We start from the raw sequence: 18,497 nt of genomic DNA on the forward strand, positions 1-18,497 counted from the left end.
AAAAATCTGATATTTGGGGAAAATTATAATATGGGGTAGTAATATACAATTCTGACTTTTTATCCTTTGTAAAAAAAAAAAAAAAAAAAGTATTTTGCACTTCTGGCAGGTCATTTGCGTGTAGCCAACTTCTTGCACAGTCTGCATTGCCCACGTTTATCAGCATGGATGGGAGAAAAGGCTCCTGAGTAAAAAAAGCTCATATAATATGGATGTGGAGTAAGTAGGTAATTGGAATTTAGCTGTTGCAAATCTGCAACACCTGCCTGGAGAGGGTTAAGAATCACTATAATGTTTACTACGGCAAATACTGAGCACATTTGTTTTTTTACTCTCGAGTCAAAGACGCCCAGTTAATTATCCCTATAGGAACAGGTGGAGCTCACGGTCAGACACGCACTATCGACGCTAAATGTGTGTCTGGGATTCCTATGCACGTGGTCCCACCAAAATAACTGTGAGAACACTTTCAAATTCTTCAGGACTGCCACTTGGAGTATGACCTTTGTAGTTTTTTTACAGTCGAGGTGCAAAATGGTAACCTTATATCTAATTTGGAGAAACAAATCATCTAACTCTACCATGCAAAATGTTTGTAGAGGCAAATGAACAAGCCACATACCTTATACATATACTATACCTTATACTTACTAGTAATATTCAAATTTTTATATTAAGTTCAAATGTTAGTACCTGCATATTTAGAATAGCTGGTAAACATGATAACATAGACAGTCTTTACAGCTATTTTAACTCGACTGTTGGATATAAATCATAAAATGTTCCCTGCTGGTGCGTAAATAGCCCCGGGTTAGACACCAGTCAACAAGGATTGGTTAAAATAGTCTCCAAGGGGATGACCCCAAATGGCCCAAACAGCTGAGAATTTTTTACTACTGGGAACCAAAGTACAAAGAAATGCTGAGGACCAAAAACAAAGCCATGCGGGGCACCATTATTGTGCCAGTAGCTGACTTACTATCAAGAGCTTGTGTGTCATTATAAATTAATTGTGCAAATATTTTCTCAATAACTTTAAAGTATCTTTCGGCGATCGGAAAAGTACAGTATAAGTGGTGTACATTGTTGAGATTACTATAGAAAGTAAATGTTGGTATATAGGGATGTAACAATAACCGAAATATCATGATATCGTATCGTCAAACTTCTCACAATAATATAATGGACCATCACAATATATCGAATTACAAGTCTCTTTGTTTAATTAAGAGTTATGGTGCAGCAAGGACAGAAGGAACTACATAGACCATGATCTTTTGGTCCATTTCGGTGTAGACCCTCCCACCACTACCATATCGTGAGCTTTCCCATGATATCACAATAAATATCGTACTGTGAGGTTCATACCGTGACAATATCGTATCGTGAGACTTGGATATCGTTACACCCCTAATAGTATATAGACTACATGGTAACTGACATATTGACTAAACACAATAACTTAGGTCAGTGGTTGTACATGCAGCAGAACCACTGAATCTCTTATTTTCTACTCAAGAAGAGGCAGCATCACATAATAATTTTGGTACAATTTTTTTCTCTAACTTGATGTGCAGATATCCATAGGAAGCGCTAAGAACTTCATGACTTTCTGTTGTATGTTTCTGTTTCTTTCTGTTGTTGAAGTTTACAGTTACAATTTTCTTTTATTAAGTCGTTTTAGATGAATATTGTGATTTAAAATATGAAAATGATAACAAAATGAGGTCAGAGATTGTAACTCTAGAGCAAACACCAGAATAATATATCTTCTTTTTATTATTATTATTATTATTATTATTTGGTTTTAAATTAAAGACAACAGAATATAACATTTAACAAAATACAATATCAACACAAAAACATACAACAACACCCACAACAAGTACCCCTCTCCAGCATAAACACACCACTAGGCCCCTTTACATTGATATTTTATATTTTGGCCATTTTATAATTTAAATTCCTTTTCTCTCTCTTCACTCTACATTTTTAGTCACTATAATGTTATTTTCACCATCATCATTATAATAATATGTCTTCTTTAAAGGTGCATTGTGTAACTTTGTAAGATGTTATTGCTTTATCTGGAATGTTTCACCATTTGGTATTTACCTTAACCCAAACCAGACCAGATCACAGGTCAGATCTGTGGAGAGACTACCCTGCTCACAGTCAGAATGTCCATTTTTCTAGGTATTTTGAGCTATAAAACCACCTCGAATTGCATAAATGTAAAGTAGAGTTGTTTAATGTCATACTGTAGAACATTTCAGGTAGAACAATGACATATCTATATAAACAAGCAGGTGATGGACCCCTAACCAAAAAGTTATATAGTGCAGATGTGGATGTGGATTTGGTTTGGTTCTGGTCTAGTTCTGGTCTAGTCCTGGCCTAGTTTTGGTCTAATCCAGGATTAGTTCTGGTCTAGTCCAGGATTAGTTCTGAATGTCGTCCCAGTATAGTCCCAGTTTTGATGTGGTCTATATGCAGGTCTCAGTTTGGCTTCACCCAAGTCCTCCCTAGTTTAGACCTCATTGTGTCACACTTGTCTGATCTAAAATAAAACAATACCGCCAACCATTAACGGTTCATCATTAGAAGAGCAATTAAACCCTAGTAGTGTATTTAACATGTCAAGTTCACATACCCTTTTCTCCGTAAACAGCTGACTTCCTCTTTCCTGCCTCACTTCCCTGTCTCCATACAGCCGCGTTAATCCCCCTCACACAGGGTTATGCTCCGGCCGCTGCTGCTCTGTGCTTGTGAGTGGAGCCCATTGACGCTTGTACAACCTCGGATTAGCTTTTGTGCTGAGTAATTCTGACCATTATCTGACCGGCCATGATAGTTTGGTGACTTCATGATAGGCTGGGCTCTGGTCTGTAGCTGTTGTTTTGTGCATGGCCAGTGTAAGAAGAAAACTGGACGATACTGTTACTGAAATCAGTCAGGAACTTTTTTGTTAACGGTCCTATATTACACATAATGGATTCTTGTGAGCTTTAAGACATGTCATAATGTTGTTATCTCATCAAAAACATATACACAGATTAAAAAAAAGGTATAATATGGGCTCTTTAAATTCTTTCAATGTTACAGTTTTTCAGGGTGATGTTTTTTATACTTTTATTTCTCTTAAAAGTTTTTTTTTTTTTCATTTTTATTAATTTGAGCAACATAACTGTATAAGGTACCTTACAAACACAATGATATGTATATGTTCAGTTTAAAAAACTTTGAGTCCTTATCGAGGACTTATCAAGTCCTACCCCAAGAAGGCATGGGTGTAGTAATAACAAGCAGTTTACATTTACTTTTGTTTTTAATATTAGTAGATCTATACTTTGTCCTTGTATAGATCAAAATATTGGAGTCTTTGGTCTTTGGGTTGTGGAGGGTTTGATAGGCGCTTTTCTAAAGAGATTTTGTGAATTACCTTTATCACATATAAACTCAAGTTTACTATTTTATTTGTATTCTATATCCTATTACTTTATATGTTCTTCTTTTACTAATGTTGCTACTACTACTACTACTACTACTACTACTACTACTACTACTAGGTTACTGCTGCTATTAAGTTAATACTACTACTACTCCTGCTACTACTACTAATACTACTATTACTATCACTATTACTATTACTATTACTATTACTATTACTATTACTACTACTACTACTACTACTACTACTACTAGGGTGATACTACAACCAGTTGCCAACTTCTTCTTTTAGGTTACTACCAATAATACTTCTATTTCTTCTAGGTTACCACTACTACTAAGTTGATTCTACTACTACTACTATTACTACTACTACTGCTGCTGCTGCTGCTGCTAGTACTAGTACAACTACTATTACTACTACTACTAGGTTGCTACTACGACCAATTGCCAATGACTTCTTTAAGGTTACTACCAATACTACTTCTATTACTTCAAGGTTACGACTACTATTACTACTATTACTAGGTTGCTGCTGCTGATATACAGAGCTGTTGTTAGATTGGCTGCAGTGATCTCATTGATCTCATGTATCATCATAAGTGCATTTTTCTTTCTGTGCATTAGACTTTTATAAAAAAAAAAAAGTTTACATTTTTATTAATATTAGTAGATCTATACTGCTGCTGTTACTGCTGTCGATGCTGCCGTGGCTACTACTACTACTACTACTAATGCAATTACTACGACAACTACCACCATTGATTTACTAGTACTACAACGACTACAACTACTACTACAGCTACTACAACTAAAGCTACTACTACAAGTACTACTACCAAGAGAGTCTTACAGTTGTAGTTTGTGTTTAAACAGTTGACCGTTGGTTTTAGGTCCTGCAAGTACTTTGTAGGTTTAATTTTAGAGTTAATGCTTGAAAATAGATGTAAGGTTGGGCCAACATGACAAGAGTATTTGCTCCTTAAGCTGGAAGTTTAGAAAATTTGTGCTGATGTTTAGTCTTTAGTGTCAAATAGTGTCAAAAAATGTAATATTGTCCCAACCTTTTAGCATTTCCAAGCTAGAGAGGGTGTGGCGAGGGAGGGGTGGACTGAAAAGTGAAAAGAGGAAGGATATTGCGCAAATGACTTATCCAAAATATATAGGCCTCATTGCGGTATGCTTTCACTTCTTTCCAAGAAAGTCCTTATTCACACAACTGTATCAGCCAAATCTGCGTTTCATTCATTCATTCATTTTCTCAATGCTTCCATTATTATAAACACTCCACTTAATTTAATTTATTTGGTATTTTGAAATGTAAATGGCACATTAATAGTCCCATTGTTAGAGAAGAACAGACCACTAATGTAAAAATGTGTACGTTGCTGTATTTGTTTGCCATGAGACAAAAGTCTGAGGCAAAGAAAATATCAAGTTACGTACTGAGGGTAAACTGTTGGGGGAAGGGAGGGCACCCATCCAAAACACACTGGCATTTGTACAATCCAGGCTACATTAAGCTATATAGTACAGTGTTATATATCCACTGCATTGTACTGCCATTATGGAGTTAAATATTTGCACTTTATATTTGTACTGTATTTCTGGACACTTAAGTATCTCTTGACCTAAGTCTATACATTATGTAATACACATAGGCTACATTAGTACACATAATTCTGTGTTTTACTACATCTAGGCTACAAACTGCACAAAAGATGATGGCAAGCTAGCATTTTATTCCAATTTTTATTTAAATAGACCATCACTAGACATTGCACTAAAGAAGTTCTGGACAATGTGTTTAGGACACTGACTCAACACTGACCTCTGGCGGTTTGAAACAGTCCGTGCATTAACTAATATTAAATATTCGATTATCTATCAAATTTAACTAAATGCCTTGTGAAAGCTACGTTTTTGTGTATATGCATGTATGTATAAGTGTGTATTTATTCAGTATATTTTCTTATCCATCCTCCAACTTTTTAGTTGCTTAGGCATTATATTTTATGCTGTTAGGCTGCAATTTTAACAGGCTCAGCGATAAATAAAAGCTATTAACTATGTATAAATATGTTTAAAGCAGTAAACTTTAAGATGTTTCTTTTTTTTAATTATCATTGTTATTATTTACTTTTTATTTTTTTTCTTTACGAGTCACTTACAGTGGAAATGTGTGCGGAACCTTTGAGAGGGAAGACATTATTGACGGACATAGACCAAACATGGCAGACGTACCAGACGATGCGAATGAGCGTGAGTTTTATTTTTTAATAACTTTAAAAGTAGACTATTATAAACTTGTTGTGTCGTGTTAATGCTTTTATTTATTTTATGTGATTGTATGCTAACGGCTCGCTGAGATTGTTACATCAGCATCATTGATTATTTCTACAACTCTTGTTTGTTTTGTTAATTTGGTGATAAAACATTTTATTAAACCCTGCATAAATTAATGTCGTCTGTTTTTACAGCATTTACACGCTTTATTTTGCATTTTCCGCCCTTTTCTGTTCCAAAAAAGAAGCTGTGTCATGGTGACACAGCTGATAAAAATATCTTAACTAAAACATTTTTTTAATGTTTGGGCTTATTTTAATTACTAAAGGATCAGTATGCAACTTTCTGCAGCTGTGACATCACCTGCATGATTCTACAGAAATATCAAGTTAAAACCACGCTTTAAAAGATTCCCCATGGAGACAGATATGTTTTGTGCCATACAGTGAAAGATTATAGCCAAGGGAACAATATTTCTATGGAAACAAATATGAGGAGGCCAAATAAGTCAGGTTTGTGGAGATGCAAACCCTTCAGAATAAGGACACATGTGTTTCAGTGCAATAAACCAAACCCAAATTGAAGAATGATGCTTTTATTTGTTTAAAAGTTACTGTGGCTTTAAGTTCACCCTACATACAGTTTACTTAGGGTCCACCATTTTCTCCTGTTATGTTCTGCTGTACTTATGTGTATAGTAATGTTTGTTTATTAAGGCTACTATTTATGTTTTATCTCTTTTTGTTTTCAGACTGCCCGGGCACTCAAAGTGACCAGGCTGGGAAAGCATCATCATGTGCGGGGTGTCCCAATCAGACGATCTGTGCGTCTGGAGCGACAAAGGCGCCCGATCCAGGTAGAACAATCATGACTTAAAATAATAATATTGATGTAGTTATAAAATGTTTCATCTCACAGCCATAGCAGAGATCGCAGAAAAGTTGTCCACAGTGAAACACAAGATCCTGGTTCTGTCGGGTAAAGGGGGAGTGGGGAAGAGCACGTTCAGCGCACACCTGGCCCACGCTCTGGCCAGTGACAGCACAAAAGAGGTGAGATCACAGCTCTTACAAAACACTGATGATCAAACTTGTATTAAACATGTATGTACTGATTTATGAAATGTAATTTATTTATTTATTTGCAGGTTGCCTTATTGGATATAGATATATGTGGTCCATCAGTTCCTCGTATTATGGGTTTAGAGGGAGAGCAGGTACAGTGTACTTTGTATTCTTGTTTTTGGGGGTTTATTTGTATTTGTTTTTCCACTTTTAGTCTTTTTTAACAATTACAGTTAGTTTTATGAAGGAATCTGACCAACAGATCTAATAATAGATGTAGTCATAGTGTTAGTGATAGTAGCAATACAATATAGGTTATAAAACACTGTTAGTAGTATGTAGTATGTACTCTACAGTGTTTCCCATACATTTTGTTAAACTCATTTGTGACACTATAGTCTTATTTGAATACTTTAATCTAATTCCCCTATATTAAATTTGTTATTTAGTCTGTTAAGGTTATAATAATGCAATTAGGATCAAAGTAAATTTGATATGACAGTATATAGCCCATTTTAATTTAGACTTACTTAAAATAAAGTATTCATCCTCTGCCAAATGGGGGAGTGCTTCTCTCACTTTTACTTTGCTCTGCTCACATGTGTACTTTTGTACACAGGTTCACCAAAGTGGTTCCGGTTGGTCTCCTGTTGTAAGTCAAACTATCACCTCGCATTTGTATGTAATCATCTGTTGTTGTTTTAGTGCTTCTGTTTACACTGCTACTTATTTTCAGTACGTAGAAGACAACCTTGCAGTCATGTCCATAGGTTTCCTCCTCGGCAGCCCTGACGATGCTGTGATCTGGAGAGGCCCTAAGAAGAATGGTATAAATCAGTTTTGTACAACTGTAACATAACTTGGCCTAGTTACTACACTGGCTATGTTTATATCAGACACCTGGAATCTGATCATCATCTGTTTTTAGAACTTACTTATCATTGAAATGTTATGTAATCACTTACATGTGGTGTGACTAATTCTTCCTGAATCTTCATACCTATGTAGGGCAAACTAATGGAAGATAAGATTATTATCCATTAATAAACAGACACATGACACCAGATGTTTTTGACACCTCAAAAAAAAAAAAAAAATTTAATTATTGGATTATTATTTGATTACTGTAGTTACCAGATTTTTACTGGCAGTGTGAATGTGTTTGTACAGGGATGATAAAGCAGTTTTTGAGAGACGTGGATTGGGGCGACCTGGATTACCTCATCGTGGACACACCCCCTGGCACTTCTGACGAGCACCTGTCAATCGTGCAGTACCTGAGTGCCACCAGTGTAGACGGAGCTGTAGTCATTACCACACCACAGGTAACACAAGCACGTAAATGATACCAACACTTATTTAAAGGTCTTATATTACACAAAATGGATTTCTCTGAACTTTAAGGGCACATGTTAGCCTGTTTTTTAATCTATGGTATAATGTTGTTTCCTCATCACAAAAACGCCTGGAGCTGTGTTTTGTTTCATTCACACATGTTGAACACAGAGAACCTGCATATTTAAGCTGAGTTCTGAAATAAGTTTTGAAATGTCCAATCTTTACTCAGGAAAAGGTTAGGGACATAACAAAAAAAACGAAATATCGTGAAATCGTATCGTCAAAGTTCTCACAATAATATCGTGGACCATCACAATATATCAAATTACAGGTCTTTTTAATATAAATATATAAAATTAAGAGTTATGGTGCAGCAATAGCTAAAAAAAAAAAGACAGAGGGAACTACATAGACCATGATCCTTTGCTCCATTTGAGTGCAGACTACAAGAAGAAATAACAGTTTTAAACACTTTTAAGTCTTAGGTCCTTGGATTAAGTTTTGTCAGGGCTTTTTAAGAGGAAAAAGTAGCATGTTCACAGTTTTGGTAGCCTCCACAAAATATTGCAATAAAGATCGTACCGTGAGATTTGGATATTGTTACATCCCTAATCGTGAGCCTCCCCACCATATTGTGAGCTTTCCCACAATATCGCAATTAATATCGTACTGTGAGGTTCATGATTTTTGAGCTTTGGAGATGTAGACAGACTAATAATAAACATGTGCCACTATTTCAAACTGAAAACACTCTGTTCCACTTTGTGATGTTATGTGATAATACGTGGTAATGATTTCAGTCTTAGAATTGCCAATATGTAGGTCAAAAGATAAAATCTCAAGGTTAAACATGTGTGAATGAAACAAAACATAACTCCAGGTATGTTTTTGATCAAGTAACAACATTATAACAAGTTCAGAAGAGTAAATTTTGCTTCATATAGGATCTTTAAGCCAAAATCACATTAAATATAGTATAATAGTAAGTTAATAATAGTAATTTTACTCCACCCACTTGTAATGTAAAATGTCAGAGTCCAGGTTTTTATTTTTGTGTTGATTCTCTCTTGCTTCATTTCCATAATTATAGGGATTATAATTCTAATAAGTATGTAGGTTTGGGAGTGATGTAAATGCAGTAAATATGTGTACAATATTATGCAATCATTTAGGGAACTAAGGACACACAATTTTCAAATCGGTGCTTTTCAGACCGTCAGACCTGGACCACACTGTCACTAAATGAAAAGTCAGTTCTTTTTCTTGGTTCACTTTTTCCACAGAAGTCTTTCATATTGCCTTTCTAGTGTGTCCGTGTCCATCTATAAAATTTCTCATATTGTGATTCCTGTGTGTCCAGTTTTGTCCTCCGTGTCTTTAGTCTACGGCAATAAAGGTATATCTTTCTGGTCCATGGACTTTGGTAAGAGCGTGCTTTATTTAGGGACACACACTTAAGCATGCACAGAGAGAGAGCAGTCTGTGTTTAAATAGTTTATCGTTGTGTTTTAGGTTCTGTAAAAAGTGTGTTGTACTTTTGATATGAGAGGTAATGCTCGGAAATGGAGATAAGGTTTTGAGAGTATTTGCTCCTTCAGTCGCAAGTTTTTAAAATATTTCCTGAAATTTAGATTTTAGTGTTAAAGCAATAGCAAAAAATATATTATGTTTGCTTTAGAGACGCATAGCAATAGCTGTATTTAATTTTTTTTTCACTAATACTGTGAAGTTCAAAGCTAAGATTACATGACGAGTAGGCGTGTAAAGATATAATGATAAGTCTCATGATACGATATTGTCATGGTATGAACCTCACAGTACGATATTTATTGTGATATCATGGGAAAGCTCACGATATGGTGGAGAGGCTCATGATTAGGGATGTAACAATATCAAAATCTGTCCATACGATATTTTCACAATATACATCTCACGGTACAATATTTATTGCGATATTTTGTGGAGGGTAACAAAACTGTTAATATGCCACTTTTTCCTCTTAAAATGCCTTGATAAGACTTAATCTAAAGAACTAAGACTTAAAAGTTCTTAAAACTGTGTTATTTCTTGTAGTCTACACTGAAATGGAGCAAAGGATCATGGTCTATGTAGTTCACTCTGTCTTTTTTTTTTTTAGCTATTGCTGCATCATAAGTATTCATTTAAGAAAGAGACTTGTAATTCGATATATTGTGATGGTCCACGATATTATTTTGAGAACTTTGACGATACGATATCATGATATTTAGATTATTGTTACATCCCTAATGATGAAGTGCTGCCATGTATTCTTATTCTGAATACCACTAAACACAGGGGTGGGCAATTATTTTGAATAGAAGATATTGTGAAGGGCTGGGCCAAAATGCTTAACTCAATTCTGCTTAATATTAATTGTATTTCTTTGTAAAAAATCAGTAAATAGCATTGTTTTGACAAGCCGGTAAGACTGGTAAGAGTAAATGTTATGATTAAGCAATGAAAAAAATTATGTCACAGTTCCGCCCATTGTTTACATGATATCCCCAGTCCAGCTCCATTTCCCAGCCTTTTCTGGTCCTCCTTTTGTTACCTCCCTGTTTTTTGTACAGCTGCCACTCATTCCCTAAGCATCCCGGAGTAGTCTGTATATATACTCCCTCTGGTCTTTGCTAGATTGTTGACTTCAAGCTCTTTATCTGAAACTCTGCATCTGAAATGTGCTTTCTTCCCTTTTTGTAGTACCTGTTTCTAAGTTTATACCCAGCCCATTTTCTACTTTCTACTCTGAGTATATGCTAGTTTTGGAGGATATTTTAGTTCACATTATTTAACCATATATTCCTTTGTTGTTTATCAGCCTAATTTTTCATATTAAGCTTTATTATTTATCTATTGAAGGGCACTTTCTATTACTGAACTAGACTTGGCATTTGGCTGCATTCTTTGAGGTCAATGAGGTTGCCTTACAAAAATATGTCATTTAAAAAACACCTTGAAAATGAAAGCAATGCAGCTTTACTCCGTGCATGAGATAAAATGATAGAATATGTTTATTTTGTAATAACAAACGATCTCAAACAGGCATGTCAGAGTCAACCAAAAGGGCATATGTGACCTGGGAGCTGTACAATGCCCAGGTCTGACCAAACGTAAGAGTAACTGTTCCTGAATTATTATTAGTATTATTTGTTTATTTATTTCATAAAGTATAAAAAGACATCAATAGTGTCACAACATCAAGCATACATGAAATGAATGAAAAAGAGCAGAAAGAAGGGTCATCTTATACTGTCTGCCCCGTTTTCCCTTTTCCAGACAAAACATCAACACTGTTAGTTACTTTAACATTTCAAAACTGTGCATTTCAGTTCAGGCATAATTATTAATCAATTGCAAACAGAAATCTTCACTATTATGCACAACAACTTACCATAGTTTCCTTTTTCATACATACACATTACATTAGATTTTATGTGTTTTTTTTTAAATGCCATCATTGTACTTGATTCTTTTATATCTTTGTCAACACTATTCCATAAATTAACTCCTTTCACAGTAATGCTTCGCTCCATAACCTTGGTTCTAGGGCTGTAATAATAACAGAAATATCGTGATATCATATCGTCAAAGTTCTCACAATAACATCGTGGACCATCACAATATATCGAATTGCAAGTCTCTTTAATATAAATGTATAAAATTAAGAGAGATGGTGCAGCAACAGCTAAAAAAAGACAGAGGGAACTACATAGACCATGATCCTTTTCTCCATTTCAGTGCAGACTACAAGAAGAAATAACAGTTCCAAGCACTTTTAAGTCGTAGTTCTTTGGATTAAGTCTCGTCAAGACACACAGTTTTGTTTGTTTCCACAAAATATTGCAATAAATATCGTACTGTGAGATGTATTTTGTGAAAACATCGTACCGAGAGATTTGGATATTTTTACAGCCGTAATCCTGAGCCTCCCCACCTTATCGTGAGCTTTCGCAATAAATATCTTACCGTGAGATTCATACTGTGACAATATCGTATCATGAGACTTGGATATTGTTACACCCCTACTTGGTTCTGAATCTGGGTTTTTCGAACATGTAGGTTCCTTTTAAATTGTAGTGGCTTGTTCTCGTCTCAAACAGCCTTTGAATATTTACAGGTAACTCATTGCACTTTGCTTTTTACATGACTTTGAGGATACTTAAGTCAACAATATCATGCATTTTCAACACTTTAAGCTGAACAAATAAAGGGTTGGATCGCTCTCTACAATGACTTTTGGTGATCATTCCCAAATAAATGTAAAATAAATAAAGTTACTTAAATGAGTATTCAGAACAAATAGTTTTGGTGCATGTTTTCAGTCACTTCTCAACACTGCTTATGTCCATCTCTATCTCTCTTACTTGCAAAGAATGTTATGATCTACTTTTTACATAAGAAGGACGCACCCTTTACCAGTAAAAACACACCTGTTAGTAAAATTACCACACCAGAAAACACCTAAGTTTCTGTTTAAGCTTCGTTACTATACCAACATCATTATTGACATATTATTGACATTAACGTGAGCTGTGCTTGCACGCCTGAAAGCCTCCATTATATTTTAAACAGTTTAACTCAGACAAATAAAAAAGACACTTCAGCTGCTTTACCCATGCATCGTTTTTAATAATAATTTCCTCATTCTTAAATTAGGCAATGGTAGAAACCAGTCGCTACTTCCTCATTCGTCAAACCAGCACTCAGGCCAGGCACAAAACAAACCTATTCTTCCATTAATCATATAATTTCATTCTCACAGTTACTTGGAAGTGTGTTTTTCTTCTTCTTTTTTTTGTAGGAGGTCTCACTGCAGGATGTGCGTAAGGAGATCAGATTCTGTCAGAAGGTGAAGATGCCTATAATCGGAGTGGTGGAGAATATGAGTGGTTTCGTCTGCCCCAAATGCAAGGTTAATCATGCAGGCAAAGAACACCAACACACTCACATGTTTAGTATTTATTTAAGTATGAAGTATTTATTAACTACATACATTTCTATTTAAGCCTGTTCCGTTGATCTTAAAGGTCAGTCGGTTCATTTAGTGCCCTTACAGTTCCGCCTTTTGCAGAACTGAGAAAGAATGATGGCTTGACGGGCTGATTCACATCCATGCCACACAGCCTGTTTTAATGTCATATATTGGTTTATATACCGTAGTCTTTAATAGCTTTAAGATTTGATTTTAAATTTACGTTTCAAAAATTACGACCATGTTCAGCTCAGTTACTGCTTTTACTGAAAATAAATGTAATGCTGATTTATTCATAATTACATGTTTTTTTCTTTTTTATAATGTTGTTTTCCTTGTCAAAAACATAATAAGACTTGTGCTTTGTTTCGTTCACACATGTTGAACACACAAATCCTATGTGGAAAATATTATTCCAACCACTGACGTCATATGGTAACACAGGAAGTGCTTCATTGTGTGTTTAAAATCCACACACGTTCACTGGAGTCATTTGGATCATTTCAGCACCGGAATTGACAGTTTCTGTTAAAGTAAAGATTAAAAGTAGCTGTTAACTGCTACTACATGACATCACAAGGAGGAACAGAGCATTTTGAGCTTTGGAGCTGTAGACAGACAAATAATAAATGGTTACTCAGACATGTGTGAATGAAACAAAACACAAGTCCAGATGTGTTTTTGATGTGGTAACAACATTATAACATGGCTTGAATCTCACTAGAGTCAGTTTCACATAATGTAGAACTTGTAAACCTAAAATGTCTCTGTCTGATCTGATTGGTCACTGCCTAAACCCCAGCACCTGCAGCCATCATGATTCAGTGCTAGTGCAACCTCTGCAGCTCAGGGAAGGATTTCTGGAGGTCTGTATACTGAAAATGAGAAAAAAAAATTGTGTGTCATGTAGGGTAAAGATGCATTGTTTAACTTTTTGGTGGAGGTTCCATCAAATGGCTTTCTCCATTAAGACGTTATTGCTTTGTCTGAATGTTTCACAGTGTGGCATTAAACCTTTAATCATGGAGACTAAACCAGACCAAGTAACAGGTCAGGTCCATGGAGTCAGAATGTCTGTATTTCAAGGCATTTTTGAGCTATAAAGCCATCCGTAATTGAAGAAATGTTAGGTAAAACTGTTTAATGCCATACTGTGGAACATTCCAGGCAGAGCAATGACACCTCCATACAAAAAAACAAGCAAGTGATGGACCTCCAATCAAAAAGTTACATAGTGCACCTTTAAGGCACTGGCAAGCTAGTTTGAGTCGTGATTGTAATACCTTTTTTTTTTTTTAAACTGTAACAGAAGAGGCTGTATTCTGTTTCTTGAATAGTATTTACATGTTTTTCATTCCAGTCCTTCAGTAGTTGATCTTCTTAATCCCCTGTATTTTTCTTGATTTTGCTCACAGAATACCTCACAGATTTTCCCACCCACAAGCGGAGGAGCTGATAAACTGTGTGCAGACCTGGGCCTGCCTCTCCTTGGCAAAGTACCACTGGATCCCCGCATTGCACGCAGCTGTGACGAGGGCCGCTCCTTCCTCAATGATATCCCGGAATCTCCGGCCGCTCTTGCCTACCAGCGAATTGTTCAAAGTAAGGACTGCCTGGTATTGTCTCACACTTTTTTTTTTTTTTTTCCAGAAGAATTCTTGGTTATAAGGAAGTGGAAAGTTAAATAGAGGAATTGGGACTGTGTAGATGCCACAACATCCTATCTTAGTTTAACTGAGGTTGCTTTATTTTTGTTTTCTTATGTTTCGTGTGTAGGTATCCAGGATTACTGCGTCAACAGCGAAACCGAGCAGAGTACCACATGACCACAATAATTATCAACAAAACCACCGTCTCATACGTTTCTGAATGCACTTAAATGCACTGGATACAGACCAAATTTTTACATCAATATAGAAGAGATTGTATGTTATTATTGTTAAAGGTCCTAGATTACGCAAAATTTACTTCTGAGAGCTTTTAGACATGTTAGAAAGTTCCCTCATCAAAAACATCACTGAAATTGCGTTTGAGGAGCTTATACCACCTTATGATGTCATGTAGTCATAGTTTAGTTTGGTAGTTAATGGCTCCATTTTGTTCTGTAAAGATAGACAATTCCTGGTCTTAAATTATCCAAATAATTTCAGTGAAGGTGCATGGAGTTTAAAAACACAGTGGAGCCCTTCCTGTATTACCACATGACATCACAAGGTGGAACAGAGTGTTTTCTGACCAAGAGAAGATCACAGTAGTAAGTAAATATGCAGGATTTGTGTGTTAAATGTGTGAATGAAACAAAACACAACTCCAGGTCTGTTTTTGATGAGGAAACATTATAATAATAAGAAGCATCAGAAAATAGCGTAATATAAGACCTTTTAAACGTTAAAAGTTTAGTTGATCAAAACTTTATCTTATCATTTACATGTGTACAACAGTGTCTTAATTTGAATAAAAAGACATATTTAACTACTGCTGTCTACTGTACTGTGTAACCATCGCGGTGACTGAGTAATGCAAATGTTTATTGTGTAATTTTACGTAATGTTGCGCGGTTGAAATACAAAGAGGAATTGTTTCTTTTACAAGGGCAAGTGGCATTTTAAACTTTCTATGTTTGATATTCTATATGCAGAGGACTTTATGACCACAACTTCTCTACTGAAACAGCAACAGAATGGTACGACTACAATTCTGAAATGCAATAATAGACTTAGACAAACTTTATTGATCCAAGGAAGGGAAATTACTTGGACACAGTAGCTCCCGTAAATAATAAAATAATAAAAATGAATAACATTTCTAAATAAGTAGCAATAAAAAATATCTGTTATATAAGGATGAATTGTTGTGCTGTTGTAGGGAGTATTATCTGATACACAAGGGTGAGTTGTACAGTTGTAGGGAGTATTATCTGTGACATAAGAGTGAGTTGTTGCACAGTTGTAGGGAGCATTATCAATGACAAGGGTGAGTTGTGCAGTTGTAGAGAGTATTATTTGATACATAATGGTGAGTTGTACAGTTGTAAGGAGTATTATCTGGGACATAAGGGTGAGTTGTTGTGCAGCTGTAGGGAGTATTATCTGTGACATAAAGGTGAGTTGTTGTACAGTTGTAGGGAGTATTATCTGTGATGTAAAGGTGAGTTGTACAATTGTAGGGAGTAATATCTGATACATAAGGGTGAGTTGTACAGTTGTAGGGAGTATTATCTATCACATGAGGGTGAGTTGTACAGTTGTAGGGAGTATTATCTGTGATGTAAAGGTGAGTTGTACAATTGTAGGGAGTAATATCTGATACATAAGGGTGAGTTGTACAGTTGTAGGGAGTATTATCTGATACATAAAGGTGAGTTGTATAGTTGTAGGGAGTATTATCTGTTACATAAGGGTGAGTTGTTGCACAGTTATAGGGAGTATTATCTGTGACATAAGGGTGAGTTGTACAGTTGTAGGGAGTATTATCTATCACATGAGGGTGAGTTGTTGCACAGTTGTAGGGAGTATTATCTGTTACATAAGGGTGAGTTGTTGCACAGTTGTAGGGAGTATTATCTGTTACATAAGGGTGAGTTGTTGCACAGTTGTAGGGAGTATTATCTGTTACATAAGGGTGAGTTGTTGCACAGTTGTAGGGAGTATTATCTGACATAAGGGTGAGTTGTACAGTTGTAGGGAGTATTATCTATCACATGAGGGTGAGTTGTTGTACAGTTGTAGGGAGTATTATCTGTTACATAAGGGTGAGTTGTTGCACAGTTGTAGGGAGTATTATCTGTGATGTAGAGTTGTTGCACAGTTGTAGGGAGTATTATCTGTCACATAAGGGTGAGTTGCACAGTTGTAGGAATTATTATCTGTGACATAAGAGTGAGTTGTCGTGCAGTTGTAGGGAGTATTATCTGATACATAAGGGTGAGTTGTTGAAGAGTTGTAGGGACTATTATTTGTGACATAAGGGTGAGTTGTTGTACAGCTGTAGGGAGTATTATCTGATACATAAGGGTGAGTACCCATGGAAATACTACTACTACTAGTCATAGTAGTAGTAGGAAAAGGATAGGTTAAGGATGTTAGCATTATGTTATTTTCTTTTTATTACTTGTTTCGACCTATTAAACATTCACCATGTTTTTGGGGCGTTTTTGTCTTTTTCTTTTCCTTTCATTTTTGCTGGTCTCTTTGTTCTTTGTGGTGTGGCCCAGCTGTGCAGTTGGCCTATTGTGTCTTCCAAGGAGCTAAACCTAACTTCCCTGTGGAATGTTGGCAGAGGAAGTGTTGAGCTGCAGTGAAAGTAAAACTGCAGAGAAGGTGCCTGTGGTTATGTCAGTCCTGATGGGGAACGTAAGATTACAGGTCACACTCCATACAACTGTAGAAGAACCCATCCTTATGTCACAGATAATACTCCCTACAACTGTACAACAGCTCACACTTATGTAACAAATAATACTCCCTACAACTGTACAACAACTCACCCTTATGTAGCAAATAATACTCCCTAGAACTGTACAACAACTCACCCTTATGTAACAGATAATACTCCCTACAACTGTACAACAACTCACCCTTATGTAACAGATAATACTCCCTACAACTGTACAACAGCTCACACTTATGTAACAAATAATACTCCCTACAACTGTACAACAACTCACCCTTATGTAGAAAATAATACTCCCTACAACTGTACAACAGCTCACCCTTATGTAGCAAATAATACTCCCTACAACTGTACAACAACTCACCCTTATGTAGCAAATAATACTCCCTACAACTGTACAACTCACCCTTATGTCACAAATAATACTCCCTACAACTGTACAACTCACCCTTATGTAACAAATAATACTCCCTACAACTGTACAACAGCTCACCCTTATGTAACAAAGAATACTCCCTACAACTGTACAACTCACCCTTATGTAACAGATAATACTCCCTACAACTGTACAACAACTCACCCTTATGTAGAAAATAATACTACCTACAACTGTACAACAGCTCACCCTTATGTAACAAATAATACTCCCTACAACTGTACAACAACTCACCCTTATGTAGCAAATAATACTCCCTACAACTGTACAACAACTCACCCTTATGTAGCAAATAATACTCCCTACAACTGTACAACTCACCCTTATGTCACAAATAATACTCCCTACAACTGTACAACTCACCCTTATGTAACAGATAATACTCCCTACAACTGTACAACAGCTCACCCTTATGTAACAAAGAATACTCCCTACAACTGTACAACTCACCCTTATGTAACAGATAATACTCCCTACAACTGTACAACAGCTCACCCTTATGTAACAAAGAATACTCCCTACAACTGTACAACTCACC

The 18,497-nt window shown here is 35.9% G+C and overlaps 2 protein-coding genes across 3 annotated transcripts in view; one reads left to right on the forward strand and one right to left on the reverse strand.

Annotated features, from left to right (window-relative positions):
• The window catches only part of emp2 (epithelial membrane protein 2), a 35,559-nt gene extending 32,752 nt beyond the window's left edge, over positions 1-2,807 (reverse strand). Inside the window, exon 1 of one of the 2 annotated variants that reach the window (XM_020919947.2) lies at positions 2,654-2,807. The gene's annotated coding sequence lies outside the window, so the exon portion shown is untranslated. The remainder of the gene's footprint in view (positions 1-2,653) is intronic. The other variant, XM_055152557.1, reaches the window with a different exon arrangement.
• Positions 2,808-5,613: 2,806 nt separating this feature from the next.
• Positions 5,614-15,606, forward strand: nubp1 (nucleotide binding protein 1 (MinD homolog, E. coli)). The gene is made up of 10 exons (XM_020919914.2): positions 5,614-5,712; positions 6,488-6,592; positions 6,655-6,788; positions 6,884-6,952; positions 7,420-7,452; positions 7,537-7,627; positions 7,971-8,125; positions 12,961-13,071; positions 14,547-14,733; positions 14,908-15,606. The coding sequence occupies exons 1-10, from the start codon at positions 5,682-5,684 to the stop codon at positions 14,955-14,957; spliced, it is 966 nt and encodes a 321-aa protein (XP_020775573.1). The 5' UTR covers positions 5,614-5,681; the 3' UTR covers positions 14,958-15,606.
• The last annotated feature ends 2,891 nt before the right edge of the window (positions 15,607-18,497 follow it).

The sequence above is a fragment of the Boleophthalmus pectinirostris genome, unplaced genomic scaffold (genome assembly GCF_026225935.1).
Source record: "Boleophthalmus pectinirostris isolate CB_2022bp ecotype Guang Dong unplaced genomic scaffold, ASM2622593v1 HiC_scaffold_17, whole genome shotgun sequence".
Lineage (NCBI taxonomy): Eukaryota > Metazoa > Chordata > Actinopteri > Gobiiformes > Gobiidae > Boleophthalmus > Boleophthalmus pectinirostris.

Bases quoted from the DNA above. Each gene is read 5' to 3' on its own strand.
- nubp1 (XM_020919914.2), top strand. From the start codon at position 5,682: ATGGCAGACGTACCAGACGATGCGAATGAGC. The intron at 5,713-6,487 runs GTGAGTTTTATT...TTTTGTTTTCAG, and splicing joins ACCAGACGATGCGAATGAGC to ACTGCCCGGGCACTCAAAGT. The intron at 6,593-6,654 runs GTAGAACAATCA...TTCATCTCACAG, and splicing joins GACAAAGGCGCCCGATCCAG to CCATAGCAGAGATCGCAGAA.